Raw genomic sequence first — 19,090 nt, 5'->3', positions numbered from 1 at the left:
AAAAATATTGTAGTTAAACGGAATTTTGTTAATTCATTCGGTCAATATTATGTAAGAAAAATATTAAATAATATATAATTATATTTATTATAAATATCTAGTATTAGTATTAATATTTTGAAAAATATATATTAAATATCATTTTACAGTATTGATTAATATCATCATATCAAAAACATTATAAAAGTATTGATTCTATATGCTAAGAGTGGAGAGTTAGCGGTGTGAATATGTGTAATATTAATCTTAATCTTAAATATTATAACAAAAAAAATAGTAAAGTTATACAATAAGAAAAAACAATGGTATGTATAGTATTATAATTTAATATTACATAGTATTTGATATTTTAATTATATATTCGTACTATCATTAATACATGTAATCTAAAAAATTTAGGACTAAGACTTTTTCAAACAAGTATGATATGCTTACCTGTTAAAAAATTGGAATGGATAACCATCAAATTTTATAATTAACTAAATAATTAGGGTTTATGTATTCATTTAGAATTCATGTGTTAAAATATTTCAGATATTATTTCAAAGTTGGGAGGCTTTGGCAAGGGTTGGATTCAATTATAACAGAAAACTCCCTGACTTTTGGTTAATAGTCTTCTATATATCTTAGATATTAAAAGTATGACTATTTTTCAATTTCTTAGATATTCATAATTGACCATAGTCTGACTATATATTTCCTCTATCTTTTAGATATAATACAGCTTGGATACATATTATGTTTAATACATTTCTAATTGATCCATATCACTTATATTCTATTATAATTTACATCAAAATTTTGAAGTAGAATTCCTAACATGCTCAATTTGGGTCGAGATTATCTCTAACTGAATCTCACTCAGACAACATGTCCTACATCACAACATGCTCCATTTAAGTCATTCTATAGAGGCAATAAATGTAAGTTCTGATACCATATCAAGTTTTATGAATTTCTAACTCAAACCAATTAGCAATGGATAGAATAATACGTTTTCCGTAAATGCTTAATCGTTTTTCTGTTTTTAATTTTTGTGGCTTGAATATGATTCAGTATGTTAATATCTAGATCGAGTTTTCAGATTTTTGTGAAGTATTCTTCTTATATGTTATGTCTGATTGAGTTTACAGTTTTTGATTTAAGGCAGAATCGTACTTAAATTGGCTTCACCGTCTTTATGTTTCTCTTAGGATTAATTTGCTAACAGGCCGGTTTTTTCGGCCCAAAGTTCATTTTCTCAAAACTATTAAATCACTTGTTCTTTTTTTTTTTTGTCGACAGTCTAAACATCTAGAACGGTTGGATAATCTAGACCAGTGGTACCGAGTTTACATACATAACATCTTGAGGGTAGATTCGGGCATTCCTTGTTAGATTATTTGCTTTCATATTCTTCGCACGTAAAATATGAGATAAGGAGAAACAACTAAACATGTCTTTAATCGTCATAATCTCCTTCAAATGTATAGTAAAAACTGGTTATTCGCTTAATGATATATCGTGGTTTTTATGGTTTTTAACCATGGTATAGGTCTTATTTATAGTCTTTTTAGTGTCTTTCGAGTCTTTTGGAGTCTTTTCAGGTCATAGGTACGTTTGGAGCTTAACTGGAGACTTTGGAGCTTAATCAGGATCAAATTCGTCAAGTATGGATTTTGTGCTATAGTGACGCTCGACACCATGGAGAGTGACGCGCGACACTTGTCAGAGAAATAAGGAAAAGGCGATTTTGTCTCCTAATTTGAAGAAGGAGTTGGGCCCAAAAGTCTCCAATAATTCCAAGGAAACCCAAAACGTGTTTTAGAGATATATATAAGATTTTTATTCCCTTTTTACGATTACCTTAGATTTTTGAGAGAGAGATACTCTGAGTTTTCGGCTTTTGCGATTTCTGAGTTTTTGGGGAGACAAGTCTGAAACTCTGTTCCGGAAAGAGAAGATTTCAAACCCCTGTCTATTAATCTATTATTTCTTTTCTGCAATCTATTCATTCATGTTTATTGCTTCAATCTTCATGTCTGAGTAGTTTGTTTGTTAGGTTTAGGGTTCTCATAAAGGATTTCTTTGGATGTTGGATTGATTAATTAATTAGGGTTCATAATCTATTTAGTTCTTCACCATAGGTTGTTCTTAAAGCTAATTCTGGACTGGCCACCTAGAACTTAGATCTTAGGTTAATTGATTGACACGGAAGTGTAATTGAATAACTGGAAAGAACCTAGGGTGAGCAAAGTAGCTATTCGCAAAGGAATTTGGTTTAGATACTTTGTGAACATATCGAACTTGTGCATTAAAGCTGGTTTAAATCTTTAGGGTTTGCAAAGGAATTTGGAATTCTAGGATTTTAACTTAAATAATTCTCACAACGGAAGTTGGTTAATTATAATTCTGTGATTCGAGTTCAAGAACCATGCTTAAACCTGAACCCTGATTAAACCTGAACCCTGATTAATCGATTGTTCAGCATTCATTAATCTCCTGAGAAACGCCCTAAGCCTAATCTCCATCCATCTGAATCTTACAAACCGTTTTTATTGCTGCTTAGTCTAATTCTGTTGCATTGCTATTTATTAACAATATTTCTGCTTAGCGTAATTCGATCTCTATAAGGTTTATTGAGTGATCTCTTGTCTCTGTGGTTCGACACCTACATACTACAACTGCACATCTGTGCTCTTGCAGAGTAGCTTAGGGATTAAAATTTGAGCATATCAAGTTTTGGCGCCGTTGCCGGGGACTTGATTTCGCCATTAAACCTAGTTTTTGAGTTTCGACTAAGTTTTTCGACCTAGTGTCGAGCGACACCACAAGTGGTGTCGCGCGACACCTTTCTTTTTATAACCTAATTTACTTATTTCGTTTTCTCTCTCTTTGTTTTTGGTGTTGCAGGTTTATGCATACTCGTGGAACCAGAAGCAATAAGGACATCCCGCTAGTGAATTTGAGCAACAAAGAGCTAGCTGAGTTAGAGCGAACGAACAGGAAAGCAAGAGATCCGGCAATGATGAAAAACGCCAATGGACTTGTTCGTGATGATGATGGAATCTGGAGAGACCAAGAGGGTCATGTGTGCAATGCGAGAGGCCAAAGGCTTGATGAATATGGTAACATCATTCCACCAGCACCTTTACCAGTGGATGTTGTTGACCAGAATCCACCACCTGCACCGCATGGGAATGCTGTGATCGTTCCACATCAGAGGAACGCTCCAGAAGATCGGAAAGTGAGGGAACCTGCACCTGCAGCTGGTCGTGGAAGAACACTTGGAGATTACAACAGGCCTGAGCAGTTCTATGCAAATCGTTCTGCGATTCGCGCCCCTGCGTTTCAAAGAAACGATTTTGAGCTCAAGCCTATGTATTACACTCTTGTGGGTCAGCATCCTTTCCATGGTCTTTCTCATGAGCACCCGATGGATCATATCGAGAGGTTTGAGGACTTAGTCACCAGCATCAAATACAATGGAGTGTCCAATGACTACCTCTTCTGCAAGTTGTTTCCTTATTCTCTTGCTGGAGAAGCAGCTAATTGGCTGAAGCAGTTGGAGCCAGGATCACTGACTACCTGGGAAGAGACCAGGAACGCCTTCCTGCACAACTTCTATGACGATGCCAGGTCTGAAGAGTTGAGACTCAAAATCTCAACGTTTTCTCAGGGACCAACTGAAGCATTCAAGGCTGCTTGGGTGAGATTCAAGTCATATCAGAGAGATTGTCCCCATCATGGCTTCAGCGATGTGCAGCTGCTAGGTACTTTCTTCAGAGGTGTTGATTGGAGATATCAGATGGCTCTTGATGCTGCAGGCAATGGGAACTTCAACACCAGATACCCTGAAGATGCTGTTGTGCTTATTGAGAACTTGGCATCTAGCAATAGTACCAAGAATGCAGACTATCAGCGGAAGAAACAGGCTGGGAACATGGATGGATCGCAAATTGCTGAGGTGAAGGCTAAGCTTGACTCTGTGCATAGTCTTCTTGTGGGTAAGAAATCTGTCAGATACACTGCAGGAGTTCAGAATTTTGGACCAGATGAAGCTTTTGAGGAAGAGGATGTTAACTTCATCAATGGAGCTGGATTTGAGGGTCAGAGATTTGGTTCTGGGCAAGGGAACACGAATTACAATGGAAATAATCAGAGGAGTACCTTCACAGGTAATCAGAACTTTTCTGGTTACAGCTCCAAACCTCAGTACCAGACATCCTACTCCAACAACAGGTTTTCAAGGAACTATGGTTCTCCTCCTTCTCAAACTCCAGATAATGAGGTGAAGTCTATGCTGGAACAGATCTTGGAAAGTCAGCAGAAGATGACTGTGGATTTCAATGGGAAGATTGATGCTCTGTATCTGGATCTGAATGGAAAAATTGAAGTTCTGAACACTCATGTCAAGAAGCTTGATACTCAGGTTGCTCAGACTGCAGAGTCTGTAAAAAGGCAAGAAGGATTCCTTCCTGGGAAGACTGATACCAATCCTAGGCATTACTGCAGTGCTATCTCTTTAATAAGTGGTAAAAAGTTGACTCCTGTGCTGAAAAAGGGTGTTTCTGAGGATGAAATCGTGGAGTTCGACGAATCTGAAGACAATTTTGAAGTTGCAGAGCCGGTGTCGAGCGACACCACAACCAGTGTTGCGCGTCACCAATTGCAGAGCAAAGCTGATATTGCTCAAAGTCCAAAATCTGCTGAAGAAAGAGTCTACAAACCTAAGGTTCTTTACCCAAGGAGTCCTAGGAAGTCCAAGCAGGAGATAGATGATGCCAGATGCAAGGCTTTGATGGAAAAACTTGTGATTGAGATTCATTTGGTTCATGCTGTGAAGATTGATCTTACTCTCAGACACTATGTGAAGAAGATGGTGACTAATAATCTTAGTCATGACGAAGGAGTGATGATGATCTCTGAACAGGTCAGTGCTGTGATTCAGAATAAGATTCCAGAGAAACTCTCAGACCCAGGAAGCTTTGTTTTGGACTGCTCTATCTTCTCTGAGAGATTCAAGAGATCGCTGTGTGATCTTGGTTCGAGTGTCAACCTAATGCCATACTCTGTAGCTGTTAGCCTTGGGATGACTGACTTCAAGCCAACTAAGATCTCTCTAATCCTACCAGATCGATCTAAAAGAATCTCAAAAGGTATCTTGGAGGATGTTCCGATTAAAGTTGGTGATTGCATAATTCCTACAGATTTCGTGGTTCTGGAATATGGAGAGGAACCCAAAGATCCTCTTATCCTGGGAAGATCGTTTTTAGCTACAGCTGGAGCAGTAATTGATGTCAAGCACGGTAACCTTGATCTCCATCTGGGAGATATCATCATGACTTTCAAGATGGAGAAGCTGAAGGATCCCACCATAGATGGTCAAACATTCCAAGTCAGTGCAATACCTGAAGTGATAGTTGGAGATCAGAACGTGTTTGATGCTGAGAAGGTGAGAGATCAACCTGAGTTCACGAAAACGTCTACAGAACCAGTGACTGTTGTTGATCAGGAAGCTCCAAACATTGCACTTCATCCATCTCCACCAAAGCAAAGGTACGCACCTCTTGAGCCTAAGCCTAATTCTCGTGATATCATTGGAACTGATTCAAAGGATGCAGGCTCTGTCTCACGACGCAAGCTACGAGATTATCGTAGAGCACTTGGTTTTTCGTTTGATGATATTGCAGGGAATAGGTTGAAGCCACCCAAACACAGATCTCACCCTGGTGCTATTCCTGTATTCTTTGGACGACTTCATGCGCACAACTCTTACACACCACCATGGATGAGACGACTTTCACAGAGACATTCTTTGCCACTGTCTGAACCACCAGATGCATAGTCCATCCATGAAGTCAAGCTAATGACTTTAAACAAGCGCTTGGTGGAAGGCAATCCACTGGTGAGTCTGTACATAAGTCTTTTTGTTTCAGTTGATTTTCGTTTTTCTTTTCGTGTCTCAGGTGAAGCAGAGCCTGGTGTCGAGCGACACCACAATCGGTGTCGCTTGTCACTTGCTTCTGTGAAAAAAAAAAGTAAAAAAAAAAAAGGAAATCAGGTAACCGGAGTCAAACCAGAAATTCGGATTAGTCTGCTGCAATTTGGTACGAAGAGAACAAGTGTCGCACGACACGATCATAAGTGTCGCGCGACACCATCATTGCAGCCAGGTAAGTTCTCCGTTTTTCCTGTGTTCTGTTTCTTTTCTCTTTTGTCACCAACTTCGGATTTGATTACACTGGGGACAGTGTTATTCAAGTCTGGGGGAGGTAGTTGCTGACATTGTGTTTGTTTTTCTTAAGAGTCAGTTGTGTCAAAACGTTTTTGAGTCAAAACCTGTTGGAGATCATGATGCTTTTCCTGGAATTATTGTGTTGACCTTTCACCTAAGTGACCACTGCTGCAGATTCAGACTAGATCCGACTAATGAAAAATCCAAAGGCTGACCAGCTGACTAGAGGCGTCCATGTTTCCAACAGAGTCCACTAACCTGAGCTAAGTTCTGAACTTCACTTTTAACTCGTTGATGTGACTAATGCCTTAGAGCTTGATTCCTCGTTCGTACTTGATCAATGAAAGCCTGTGCGAAATTTAATGTTGGTACTTCTCTCCCTTGTGACGAGCTAAAAAGAAAGAAAAAAGGGCGAAAAGATTGAGATGATTTTCGCTTAGGAGTGAAGGGCTAGGAATGTTTCCAATGATCCCATTATTTCACTTCTAAGTTGGAATGATCACACAAAGGAAGGAAGTGAGGGGTAGGAAAGTTTCCCATGACCCCACTATTCGCTGAAAACCTTTGATACGAAGTAAGGGGACAGCTCGGGGACTTGATGGCAAACACCATCAGTACTCGCAGCTTTACTCTTATCGAGTATGCGCCATAAAAAAAAGAGAAAATAAAAAAAAACGATGAATGTGCGAAAAGAATAAGTCTGGGGGAGAGAAAAATACCAAAGTTTGTATGGCTGATTTGTTTGAGTACAGAATGGGAAAGAGTCTAGAAGGTTTTTGGCATCTGAATCATCAGTGAGATCTAGCGATGAAGGTTTATGGACAATGTTGTGGAATTTTGGACTTAATCTGGAAAGTTGTGAATGTCTGCGGAGAAGTACATGGTGGTTCGATTTGGAATGATGAAGCAGTAGTTGAGTTGCAGGCAACTGGTCAAAAGCGATGTTCCAATGAAAGGTTGAGTCTCTGTGTTTTCAAACCTCTTTCTCTTATTTGGTGTTCTGTTTGCATGAGGACAAGCAAATGCTAAGTCTGGGGGAGTTGATATATCGTAGTTTTTATGGTTTTTAACCATGGTATAGGTCTTATTTATAGAGTCTTTTTAGTGTCTTTCGAGTCTTTTGGAGTCTTTTCAGGTCATAGGTACGTTTGGAGCTTAACTGGAGACTTTGGAGCACTTTGGAGCTTAATCAGGATCAAATTCGTCAAATATGGATTTTGTGCTATAGTGACGCTCGACACCATGGAGAGTGACGCGCGACACTTGTCAGAGAAATAAGGAAAAGGCGATTTTGTCTCCTATTTGAAGAAGGAGTTGGGCCCAAAAGTCTCCAATAATTCCAAGGAAGCCCAAAACGTGTTTTAGAGATATATATAGGATTTTTATTCCCTTTTTACGATTACCTTAGATTTTTGAGAGAGAGATACTCTGAGTTTTCGGCTTTTGCGATTTCTGAGTTTTTGGGGAGACAAGTCTGAAACTCTGTTCCGGAAAGAGAAGATTTCGAATCCCTGTCTATTAATCTATTATTTCTTTTTTGCAATCTATTCATTCATGTTTATTGCTTCAATCTTCATGTCTGAGTAGTTTGTTTGTTAGGTTTAGGGTTCTCATAAAGGATTTCTTTGGATGTTGGATTGATTAATTAATTAGGGTTCATAATCTATTTAGTTCTTCACCATAGGTTGTTCTTAAAGCTAATTCTGGACTGGCCACCTAGAACTTAGATCTTAGGTTAATTGATTGACACGGAAGTGTAATTGAATAACTGGAAAGAACCTAGGGTGAGCAAAGTAGCTATTCGCAAAGGAATTTGGTTTAGATACTTTGTGAACATATCGAACTTGTGCATTAAAGCTGGTTTAAATCTTTAGGATTTGCAAAGGAATTTAGAATTCTAGGATTTTAACTTAGATAATTCTCACAACGGAAGTTGGTTAATTATAATTCTGTGATTCGAGTTCAAGAACCGTGCTTAAACCTGAACCCTGATTAATCGATTGTTCAGCATTCATTGATCTCTTGAGAAACGCCCTAAGCCTAATCTCCATCCATCTGAATCTTACAAACCGTTTTTATTGTTGCTTAGTCTAATTCTGTTGCATTGCTATTTATTTACAATATTTCTGCTTAACGTAATTCGATCTCTATAAGGTTTATTGAGTGATCTCTTGTCTCTGTGGTTCGACACCTACATACTACAACTGCACATATGTGCTCTTGCAGAGGAGCTTAGGGATTAAACTTTGAGCATTGAGCATATCACTTAAGTAAAAAAAATAATTAATATATAAATATTTATTTATTATCGGCGATTCTAATCCATTATTGCTTACAATTACAATTAATCTACAAGATTTATATCATGCTTCACAAGTTTAGTCATAGTATTTTCCTGATTTTCAACTTAAGATTAACTTTACATTTGGTGGTTACATCGTCTTTTCCTCAGAGCCGTCATGATGACATACAGAGTGTTCGTTTGCACCATCTTCACGATGTTGGTTAAGAAAAGTAGATCCCAACAACATTGACACTCAACATGAAGTAATTAGAGAACAGCTTTTATCAAGACTTTCGGCTGTAATTTTACAATTTTTAATAATGGGTAATAAAGGGTCATTTTTAAGTTTTAACAGAGGAGGGCCCATGAAAACGTTGAACCACCACTGAGCTGCTCAGTCTGAGCAAGGAGAATGGTTTTTTTGTGTTCAATATACTCTGTGATGGCCGGTGTTCGTGCCGGATATACGACGAAGAGTTTTGTTTCCTGCGTTTGCTTTCTAAGCAAAGAGACGAGGAGTTATCAATTTTGTTTGTGTTTGAGTGCTTGAGATTGTTAAAAGATTTAAATTTCTATGGGAAAAGTTACTTTACCCCTAGAAAACCGTGTTGTCTTCTCATACGCCCGAAAATGTAAGACACAACTTTTGTGTATTAGTGCAGTTTCGTAACTCCAAGATATTTGCACTTGCTAGATTCTTATTTTCGGCTCTAATAATAGATATTAAACGGACGAAGACTTAAGCGGAGAACGCGCTTAACATTTTACAATTTAGATATATTTACGAACTAAAGTAGCATATTACTTAGTATTAGTCGTCAACTTAATAAAACAACCTGGTATATAAACAAAATTTGATTAACATATAAAATAAAACATTAAAGTAGACGCACTTCCAAAGGTCAAAATCCGACGATGATAGTGAAGATCCAACCGCCACTTGCAACTACACGACTCGTAAAAAGAAGCTTGCAAAACACAGCCCAGGACAGAAACTAACACGTGGCGGCGCATTGCGTAGGTGGAAGACAGTTATGTACAAAAAGTAAACCTCGCCGTCACTTTATACCCTTTACACACACTCTCGGTTACCCAAAAAAAAAGTCAAAACAGACACGTGGCGAAAGATCTAGACTGTGAGTTGCTTTTTAACGGTGCTGACTCCTTGACTCACCGCTGTACAACCTGCGCGCGACACGTGCGAACAATTAGTGAATCATCCATCAACTTCAGATCTGAACTCTTCGATTCCGAGTACTTAAAAACCAACGGCTGTGATTAAAATAGTGTTTTTGTGATTAAAATAGTAAAACACACACACACACATCATTTTCATAGTCACTACGAAGTTAGAGTTGATGATTTATACCATATGCACAATAAGGAAGGATGATGAGTTGATAAAATAGAATAATCTTTTTTCAATTTATTTACATCCACGCGCCCACTAAACACAGTGCCACGTGTTCCTTCCTTTGAGCTTCGATACCATCACTGACACATAAATAACTCATCACCAAGATATCAGAAAATCAACAATGAACTAAACCAACCAAACCGGTCCTAGATTCATCCGGTTCAGTACTTTACATGTTCTAAAAGTCAGAATCCTGAAAGCTGACCAGATCAAATGACTTGTTTCTCTACTATATTATGATTTATGAACTATGACGTCTACGATTCATTGTTTTTAAAGCATATGATTTCATAGAAAATGAAATTAAATAAGAAACTCACCAGTCGTAAACGGATGGAGAGTTTGGGTGGGTCGGTTTATCAAAGATGTTGGAACCGATGGACCTTGTGGCGAGGTTGCTTCCCGGATTAAAAACACTCCTCCACACGTTATCCTTATGTGGCGTCGTCGGAGTGGTCGGAGTGGTCGGAGTAGTCGGAGTTCCGGGGCTCACTACCGCCGGCATAGTCAACGACTTGTGCATCGTCTTTTTGTTTCCTTCTCCTATATCTTTCCATATTCACATAATTAATAGTTAGTTATGTTTCTAAATTCTAATCAACCTAGAAAGTTATTATCATATGCAGACCATATATATATATACCTCGGATGTTAATGGGTTGGGTGGTGATTTTACGGAGGCGGCCAAGGCCACGGTCTGGTTGAGGTCCGGCCACCACATCATCCCAAAGCTTCTCTAGCAGAACCATCTTTTAGTTACTTAGTTTCACTTTTTTTTCTTCTTTTTGTTGTTGTGATCTTAAGTGATTTTCTTTTGTAGAGAGGGATGTGGAGTGAAACGCTTTTGGTGGTGGTTTATGACTTTTATAGACACCTTCTCAAAATATCTTGATTTATGTGTATATTATAATTGTTTTTTTTTTCAATTTTACTACTGGCCTCGCCATTTAAAAAGTTTGGTGATTTTAATATATACTGATTGCTATTATAGGGTTGGGCAAATCTGAAAAATTTGGAAATCCATAATTTTATAAAGCAAAGCAAATAGTAAAATTTAATATCCGTTAAAAACAGAGCAAATTACAAATACTAAAAAATATTAAGACGCGCTTCGCTCCGGTATAAATATATATATGTATATATAAATAGAGAATAATTCATATAAAGTATATAATTATTATATATAAATGTAATTTTTGTGAGTTTTTGTTTATAAATTGATTATTATAAATATTAAAACTTAATAAATTAAAAAAATATATATTTTTTAAGAAAATATTGTTATTTTTAGCTAAATTTTAATTTTTTAATTTTTATTTTAAATATATTATTATTTAAATATTTTTATGGGGCTGATTGGATATCTAGCAAATATTCAAATTTTTTGCGAATATCCAGAAAACGGATATCCAAATAATTATGGAGCAGATACGGATCGGAAAAATGATTATCTGAACGGAGCGGAGCAGATCATGGATATCCCCAAAATCCCAAGATATCTGCGTTCACCCCTAATTGCTAATGTAATCAGTTTATTTTTCAACTACCACGCCAAATTTTGTATTTTAATCTAATTTGACCAATGTTTAGTTTCTTACTAGTTACTACAATCAGACGATTTAGCGTTGAAATTCATACTGATTTTTAAGATCTGTGAAAAAAATGAGTTATTATATCATTTTAGACCAAAACAGTGAATATTTAATCGTTAGGCCTTAAATTTACTTTTACGATGTAGTATGCTTTTACCTATGGTAGTCGTGTTGAATCAGGAATATTTAAACTATAGTAATAAGTTGGATAATACTATTTTATGACAAAAGAAAAGGAGTGAGGAGGGTAAACAAATAGAGAAGTGCAAGCCTGCAAGGTGGTATGTGATGGAGATGTAGATAAGGATGATGAGTCATGAAATGGGACCTATGAACTAAAGTATCCTAAGACTCGAGATCCGTGAAAATATCATAATGTAATATAGTATTTCTTATCTATTTCTCACAAGATGGTAATTGTGAAGGTTCATCAAATTCAAAACACCTAATTTTCACCTTTTTCAGAGTCATACTAATTTAGTGCTCTCGTAACCACTTGTAGACTCTTGTATAAATGAATCGTGAATAAGTTTAAGAATCCATGCATTACATTCATTTCAAATCAATTTTACTCGTTTAGCAAAAGGAGTAACAACAACAAAACTGACTTGTCTCATCTCTATTTTCACAAATTTAAAGTGTTAATACTAAATAAAATCATCATCCCTAGTTGGGGGAAATATTTTCACAAATCTATCATCACTCACAAATGTCCAAAACCATGGGAAGTTGTCTCGATAAGGGCGGCCATTATTGAGACCCACAGTGAAAGTGAAAAGATAGCGAGTGTGAGCGACGCGTGGGCTGTCAGGAGTGCCATCACTGTTGCATCACATGACTCTTTTTTTTACCCAAGATCAAAAGAGTATTTTATCTCACGACCATAGAGAATCTTACGCGATTCCTATACAAAACTAATATAGGATATAAGTTACAGCATAAAAAAAAGATAGTGTATTCAGAGGAGGATCGAGAGTCTTCCCCATCGTGTTTGAAGATTGCAAGGTTTACATCGCGACTTCAGAATTTAATTGGTTTACAAAGCCGAAATTCATTCCTCGAGCCAAGTGGCCAACTCATAAGATTGTTTTTGCAGCCAAGTGGCCAACTTAAGTTGTAGGAAAATAGACTTCTAGGCTCAAGCCCATGTATTATCAATCTTTTAAATGGCCCATTTGTTGTTGAGTTTTATTGATTGGGAGACCTAAATAATAACCAGTCTCCAGTCTTCTAATTTTATGAATATCATTAGAAATAAAATGTTTAGATTTGATATAAAGAGCATAATCTAGTACTTGTTATTTGTTATCTAGGCAAAAAAAAAAAAAAAAAAAAAGACAAGGAAATAACATTTTGTGAATAACTTGGTTGTGACCATCTCAGCCATAAGGACAATGGGAATAACTTGTTTTTTTTGCTGTTCGAGTCTTTTTTTCATTGTTGCATTGTGTTTTCAATTATTACTGTGGAATACCTCATAGCTTTGGCCTAAAAGACATCGGTAAAGATGTAAAACATATGAATACTAGAATACTATTATTACTACATGAAGATTTCAAAAGAACGTTGTTAAAATTCACAAGCTGCTAATAACGATATATTGTATAAGAGAAACCCATCATAGAAAAACAATCGATAGAAGAGAAACGAGCAGCCAAGATAAAATGAAAAAAAAAAGAAGGAATATAATTGTTTTTCTGATCCTGATGTAGAACATTGGAATTTTCCTTAGAACTTGAATACAAGAAAACCAGTCACAGTTACGTAGTTAACACACTTTCACCATTTAGAGTAAAGAAGTCCAACATTCGGTATTAGGTGAGCAATATTTCGACTACATATATTACAAAACTATAGGGTTTATAGTTTCATAAAGAAAGTGATTGTATAGTTAGAATTTAGAAATGCTTTCAGTTATATAAAAGTAATAGAAAGATTTGTGGCCACGATTTCTTCTTTTGGCCCGACGACTCGAGGTGGGAAATTCTTTTAATGCTATCCCGATGATTGCGCATCAATCAAGGTCAATAAAGTCAAACTACCCTAACTATATAGATTACGACTTTCGAGCATTCTCAGCCGTCCGATATAATGGAGGGGGTATTTTTGTCCTTTTAATTAACTCCTACCATTTCCGATGACCCTGAGACCGCCGGAATGTTTCGTCACTTGCCATTTTCGTTGTCGGCCCACCAAAATCTTACCGTTGTTATTACTTATTAGTACAATATAACTGATTTCTTTTCTTTTTTTTGAAGAACATAAATATAACTGATTTCTTTTTTTTAAGAACATAAATATAACTGATTTGTTTCTAATTATTGATTACAACTAAAAAAGTCTACAAATAACTACCTCGCTCCACGGACTCCATAATATCATAGCATTAGCATATACCCATAAATCGATACATTGAAGTTAATATAATACAAATGTAAATCCATCACAATCATCTAGTACATTACTACAACTTATTTATTCTAACTAATTCTTATCATGTCACTGTGGTTTAGTCAATATGTTGAAAGTGTGAACTCAAACCATTGGTTTTACAAACACTAAACCCAAACATGAAGTGAACCAGAACTGGTTAGTTGCCAAGTTTCTATCGGCTTGATTATATATTACAAAAAGAATCATAATACAAGTTTATAAAAGTTGTGTTCATGTGGTAAACTTGTGAGCGTTGTATCTTCATCGTGAAACTTTAATTTCATATCACCACAATCCACAACTCAGGAGTAATATTTTATGCTAGAAGATTTTTCATATTTTTTGGATTCCAATATAAACCGGGATCAGAAACACCGATTGATATAAACTCTTAAAACAATTTGTGTGTGTCATGATCATCCTTTTATTTCTTTATGTTTCTTTTCGATTTTCCTTAGATCTGTTCTCGCGTTTTTTCAATTGTCTGTTCTTGGATCTCAGTGTCAACTAATCCAACTGTGAAATGGAAGACTTCTTTTTCGGAAAAGTTTCTTCACGGACTCAAAAACATCAAACATTTTAAAATGGACCTAAAAAATATTGTTAACTAAAGAATTAATCTTGAAAAATGTGATTAGTAACTTGTAAAAGGTGATTAATGCGCAATCCAACGGTACAGATAATGATAGTATCCGCTATAGCACACATTTGAGCCGTCAGATGACAATTCTCCACTTTATAATATAGTCTTCATCGAGAAGAAAAACAAAAACAAAGAAAAATAAAATAAGAGAGGTGGGAGCATTTAATCTCTAATTTAATTCAATTAAATATTCACTGCCGGAGCTTTTTACCTGCACTCACGTCCCCTTGCTCTCTCTCTCTCTCTTCCCTCACTCTGCAGAATAGAAAAAGAAACAAACGAACAAAAATAAAGTTGTTCAATGGAGAAATGAGACTCTGCACAGATTCGTGAGATAAATTTGGGATTCCGAAAGATCAAAGATGCTTCGATTTGTCCTCGCATGTCTTCTCATCTTGTCTTTTCGTCTCCCTTCTTCCTCTGCTCGACCAGGTTCGATCTTGAACATTCAGTTTACGATATTTGGGAACTTTCTTGTTTGCTCTTAGTTCCAAGTTGATATATGGTTCTTTCTCCTCCGGATTCGAATTCTTGACTTGCATTTCCACTTGGGTTCCCTTTCTTTTTTGTTCCTCTGTCCTTGTTTTCACCGCTTTTGTCGATCAAAAGTTTCATCTTTGGATTCAGAATTATTGTTTCTTCAGCTCAAATTCTCTTGAGCTGGAACTCATTTGTTGAAATTAATAGCTGAAGATTTACGAGTTGCTATTTCTTGAACACGTATTAGGTACTTGAGTAGTTTTAGTATTCTTACTCGATTTTCAACAAATCGATCTGCGTGGTTTTAGCGAATTTTCTTAGATTGCTCTGTTTCTTAGCTAGAGCTGGTTCAATGTTCCGTGAAATAGTTTCGTTTTCAGTATGTTTTTACTCTAGGAACATGTTTCATGGAGTTTGTTGAGTATCTCATATTCTCCATGAACCAAGTTTAATCGTTTTCTTGCAACTTGCAGCACCATATGCCTTGCGGATCAGCTGTGGAGCTCGAAAAAACGTTCGAACCCCACCAACGTACGCACTTTGGTACAAGGATATCGCGTATACAGGAGGCATACCTGCAAATGCAACATCACCTAGCTACATAACTCCTCCTTTAAAGACGCTTCGTTACTTCCCAATCTCCGAGGGTCCAAACAACTGCTACAACATCGTCCGAGTTCCCAAGGGACATTACTCTGTCAGGATCTTCTTTGGATTAGTTAACCTTCCTAACTTTGACAAAGAGCCTCTCTTTGACATCTCTATAGAAGGGACTCAGATTTCTTCTCTGAAATCTGGTTGGAGTAGCCATGATGACCAAGTATTCGCTGAAGCTCTCATTTTTCTTTTTGGTGGGACGGCTACAATCTGTTTCCACAGTACTGGTCATGGAGATCCTGCCATACTTTCAATTGAGATTCTCCAGGTTGATGATAAAGCTTACAACTTTGGTGAAGGCTGGGGCCAAGGAGTGATTCTAAGAACAGCCACAAGGTTGACTTGTGGTACTGGGAAGCCAAGGTTTGATGAAGATTATAGTGGGGATCATTGGGGTGGTGATAGGTTTTGGAATCCCATGAGATCTTTTGGTAAGAGTGCTGATTCTCCAAGATCTACTGAGAATACCATCAAGCAGGCTTCTGTCTCGCCGAATTTTTATCCTGAAGCACTGTATCAGTCAGCTTTAGTCAGTACTGACGACCAGCCTGATTTAACTTACAGTTTGGATGTGGAACCCAACAGAAACTATTCAGTGTGGTTGCACTTTGCAGAGATTGATGCTACAGTCACTGCTGAAGGGAAAAGAGTGTTTGATGTTGTGATAAATGGTGATACTTTTTTCGAAGATGTTGATATCATCAAGAGGAGTGGTGGCCGATACACAGCACTTGTTCTCAATGCTACAGTGACTGTGAGTGGAAGAACATTGACAGTCGTTCTACAACCCAAGGCAGGAGGTCATGCTCTTATTAATGCCATCGAGGTCTTTGAAATCATAACTGCTGAGTTTAAAACGTTACGCGATGAAGGTACATATTCTTTCATGGACATTTTTAACTCTTTAAGGTTGTTCTTTCATTGCTGTTTCTTTCCGATATTCTCATAGTTCCCTTTGGTTACTTGAAAACAAAACATGTGTGCTTCACTGTTTTTCTACTGTTGACAGAATGGAATTTGGTTTTAAATGTAATATGATTCAAGTATATTCTTATGTGTAACAAGTATGATGTTGGAGAAAACTTCCCAGTCACTCATGGCTTATTCTTCGAGCTGGTTGTTTGCTTTTTATATCATGGAATCATAATTGTATTTAACATCTTGTATCTTGCTCGCCATTTTCTGTTTCAGTCAATGCGTTACAGAAAATGAGAAAAGCTTTAGGACTTCCTTCAAGGTTTGGATGGAATGGTGATCCATGTGTTCCCCCACAACATCCATGGAGCGGAGCTGATTGTCAGCTGGACAAGAACACCAGCAGATGGTTCATTGACGGACTGTATAGCTCGTTTCTCTTCTTTTGTGCATTTACATATTCTTATTATGTTTAGGCATCTTGTTAGTTAAAGGATCTTTCTTTGAGTCTCTGGTCTTGATCAGATTTTTTATATTTTTTAATTGACAAACTTTTTTTCTGTGTGTAGTGATCTTGATAACCAAGGTCTGAAGGGTTACCTGCCAAACGACATATCAAAGCTAAAACATCTTCAGAGCATGTAAGCCATTGAATTATTCTCATAATATGCAATGTTAGTTGAAGTCTCTACGAATATTGTATTTGTATGTAAACGAACAATTTTGTTATCATCTCTTACTAAAATGGCTCATCTAATGAAGAAAGAAGTCAACTTTTCTTCCCGCATATGTGGAAGCTCCCTTGCAGCAAAAGCTTCTTGATCAAAACGTTTTAGGGATTCCATATTTATATTCTGTCCATGTTTCAGAAACTTGAGTGAAAACAGCATTCATGGAGGAATACCTGCATCGCTTGGAAGCATTACGAGCTTGCAAGTATTGTAAGTAATTGACTACTTTCTGTGCTCAACCTTTCGATTCTGAACTCTGAAACCGAAACCTTATGCTTCTTCTGCAGGGACCTCTCATACAACTCTTTCAATGGATCTATCCCTGAAACATTAGGAGAGTTAACATCCTTGCGGATTCTGTAAGTTCAGGCCCATGTCAATTTTTAATGGCCAGTGGAGCTAGTGTGGTCAGCAAATATTAAAACCATCTAATTGTCACAGGAATCTCAACGGGAACTCTTTGTCAGGAAAAGTACCAGCAGCTGTAGGTGGAAGGCTGTTGCACAGAGCAAGCTTCAAGTAAGAATATTGAAGACTTTTAAGAAGTGTTTTGGATTTGGCAAAAACCACACACTCAAAGCACCATTGAATGTTTCTCTATTTCTGCAGCTTCACAGATAATGCAGGTCTTTGCGGAATCCCGGGGCTTCCAGCTTGTGGGCCTCACCTTTCTTCCGGAGCCAAGATAGGGATTGCATTCGGTGTTAGTCTAGCATTCCTTTTGATCGTGGCATGTGCAATGATATGGTGGAAAAGGCGACAAAACATTCTTCGGGCACAGCAGATTGCAGGTAAAATCATTTCGTCTTTTGATGGAAGTTTACTGCTTATTAATCTTTGAGAGAACTTTTATGAGCTGCACTGTAAAAATCTTGCAGCAAGAGGAGCTCCTTATGCAAAAAAGAGAACACATGTATCTCATGATATCCAAATGTCACGGCATGGGCACAATAACCACGGCCAAGCTCGTACTGCTGTCGAAAATGGACCGAGCTTGTTGTCTTGATTCACTTCTCTGGGAGTTTCATTCTTATCTGGTTTTTTTCATCAACACGAATCACAAACCTGCAAGGTATCGGAATGTTCATACGGTGTCTACCACATTGGTCCTCACAAGGAAAAAGAGCGAGACATAGCAAGAGAAAGACCCTTCTTATAACTCTAGACTGGCTCAATGCAAAGAGGAAATACATTTGTAAATCATCTTGGGATTCTTCTTAATTCTCGCAATATGCAGAATCAGTTCTCATAGATATAGGATTCGATTTTTCTCGTTTATTTTGTGGGATTAGTCCCTTTGTTTCTTTTGTCTGATGGGAGTTTAGAGGAAACTAAGAACATAGTTAAAAAGCAAAGAAGTAAACTACATGTTCGTCGTTGCAAGCGTTCTTATGGAGTTTTGGCTACTAAGAAAGCTTGCAATTTTAGTAAAGTTTAATAGAAGCGAGCCTCAGAGATTAGGGATTAAGAAACCAAATTTTGTGATTTTATTGTCTCAGCAGACAAGAATTATAGACTTTACAAGTACCAGAGTTATTTATTATATCATTAAACTTTCTTCATTAGATAATAAATCCAGTCACACATTAAGATATACAACAACCAAAAATCCTGTAAACAGCTTTTTTAAAGAGAAGAAAATCCAAAATTTCCCAATTTCTTCCATCAGAAAAGATCTCTCAGAAATACAAACATTGTTGGTACTGAGCTTCGCTTCTCTT

The 19,090-nt window shown here is 37.0% G+C and overlaps 2 protein-coding genes and 1 pseudogene across 4 annotated transcripts; 1 reads left to right on the top strand and 2 right to left on the bottom strand.

The window, feature by feature from the left end:
* Window positions 1–3,631: 3,631 nt before the first annotated feature.
* LOC112084235 lies at window positions 3,632–3,732 on the bottom strand (annotated as a pseudogene).
* Window positions 3,733–9,221: 5,489 nt separating this feature from the next.
* On the bottom strand, window positions 9,222–10,770 carry LOC18992231 (dormancy-associated protein 1). 3 transcript variants are annotated; one of them, XM_024153328.1, is made up of 4 exons: window positions 10,562–10,770; window positions 10,239–10,467; window positions 9,871–9,995; window positions 9,241–9,773 (listed from the first exon to the last, which is right to left on the bottom strand). In XM_024153328.1, exons 1-3 carry the CDS (start codon window positions 10,665–10,667, stop codon window positions 9,932–9,934), a joined length of 399 nt encoding a protein of 132 aa, XP_024009096.1. In that variant the 5' UTR covers window positions 10,668–10,770; the 3' UTR covers window positions 9,241–9,773; window positions 9,871–9,931. The 3 variants fall into 3 exon arrangements, with proteins under 3 accessions (XP_006415669.1, XP_024009096.1, XP_006415670.1); XM_006415607.2 differs by having other exon boundaries at window positions 9,241–9,686; XM_006415606.2 differs by lacking the exon at window positions 9,871–9,995 and having other exon boundaries at window positions 9,222–9,686.
* A 4,047-nt stretch (window positions 10,771–14,817) lies between these two features.
* Window positions 14,818–18,752, top strand: LOC18992230 (putative leucine-rich repeat receptor-like serine/threonine-protein kinase At2g14440). Its single transcript, XM_006415604.2, has 9 exons — window positions 14,818–15,018; window positions 15,540–16,595; window positions 16,915–17,062; window positions 17,208–17,279; window positions 17,508–17,579; window positions 17,657–17,728; window positions 17,811–17,888; window positions 17,979–18,160; window positions 18,248–18,752. Exons 1-9 carry the CDS (start codon window positions 14,949–14,951, stop codon window positions 18,373–18,375), a joined length of 1,878 nt encoding a protein of 625 aa, XP_006415667.1. The 5' UTR covers window positions 14,818–14,948; the 3' UTR covers window positions 18,376–18,752.
* The last annotated feature ends 338 nt before the right edge of the window (window positions 18,753–19,090 follow it).

This window comes from Eutrema salsugineum, unplaced genomic scaffold (genome assembly GCF_000478725.1).
Source record: "Eutrema salsugineum unplaced genomic scaffold, Eutsalg1_0 scaffold_5, whole genome shotgun sequence".
Taxonomy (NCBI): Eukaryota; Viridiplantae; Streptophyta; class Magnoliopsida; order Brassicales; family Brassicaceae; genus Eutrema; species Eutrema salsugineum.
The sequence above is the reverse complement of the archived record's forward strand: the minus strand, read 5'-3'. Positions and strand labels throughout refer to the sequence as shown.

What these genes read in the sequence shown, in the direction of transcription:
- LOC18992231 (XM_024153328.1), bottom strand. Translation starts at nt 10,667, where the DNA reads ATGGTTCTGCTAGAGAAGCTTTGGGATGATGTGGTGGCCGGACCTCAA. An exon ending in CCAACCCATTAACATCCGAG is followed by an intron (nt 10,468 to 10,561) that starts GTATATATATAT and finishes GAATATGGAAAG; the next exon opens with ATATAGGAGAAGGAAACAAA. An exon ending in TCTCCATCCGTTTACGACTG is followed by an intron (nt 9,996 to 10,238) that starts GTGAGTTTCTTA and finishes TTTATGTGTCAG; the next exon opens with TGATGGTATCGAAGCTCAAA.
- LOC18992230 (XM_006415604.2), top strand. Translation starts at nt 14,949, where the DNA reads ATGCTTCGATTTGTCCTCGCATGTCTTCTCATCTTGTCTTTTCGTCTC. An exon ending in AGATGGTTCATTGACGGACT is followed by an intron (nt 17,063 to 17,207) that starts GTATAGCTCGTT and finishes TTCTGTGTGTAG; the next exon opens with TGATCTTGATAACCAAGGTC. An exon ending in ATTACGAGCTTGCAAGTATT is followed by an intron (nt 17,580 to 17,656) that starts GTAAGTAATTGA and finishes CTTCTTCTGCAG; the next exon opens with GGACCTCTCATACAACTCTT.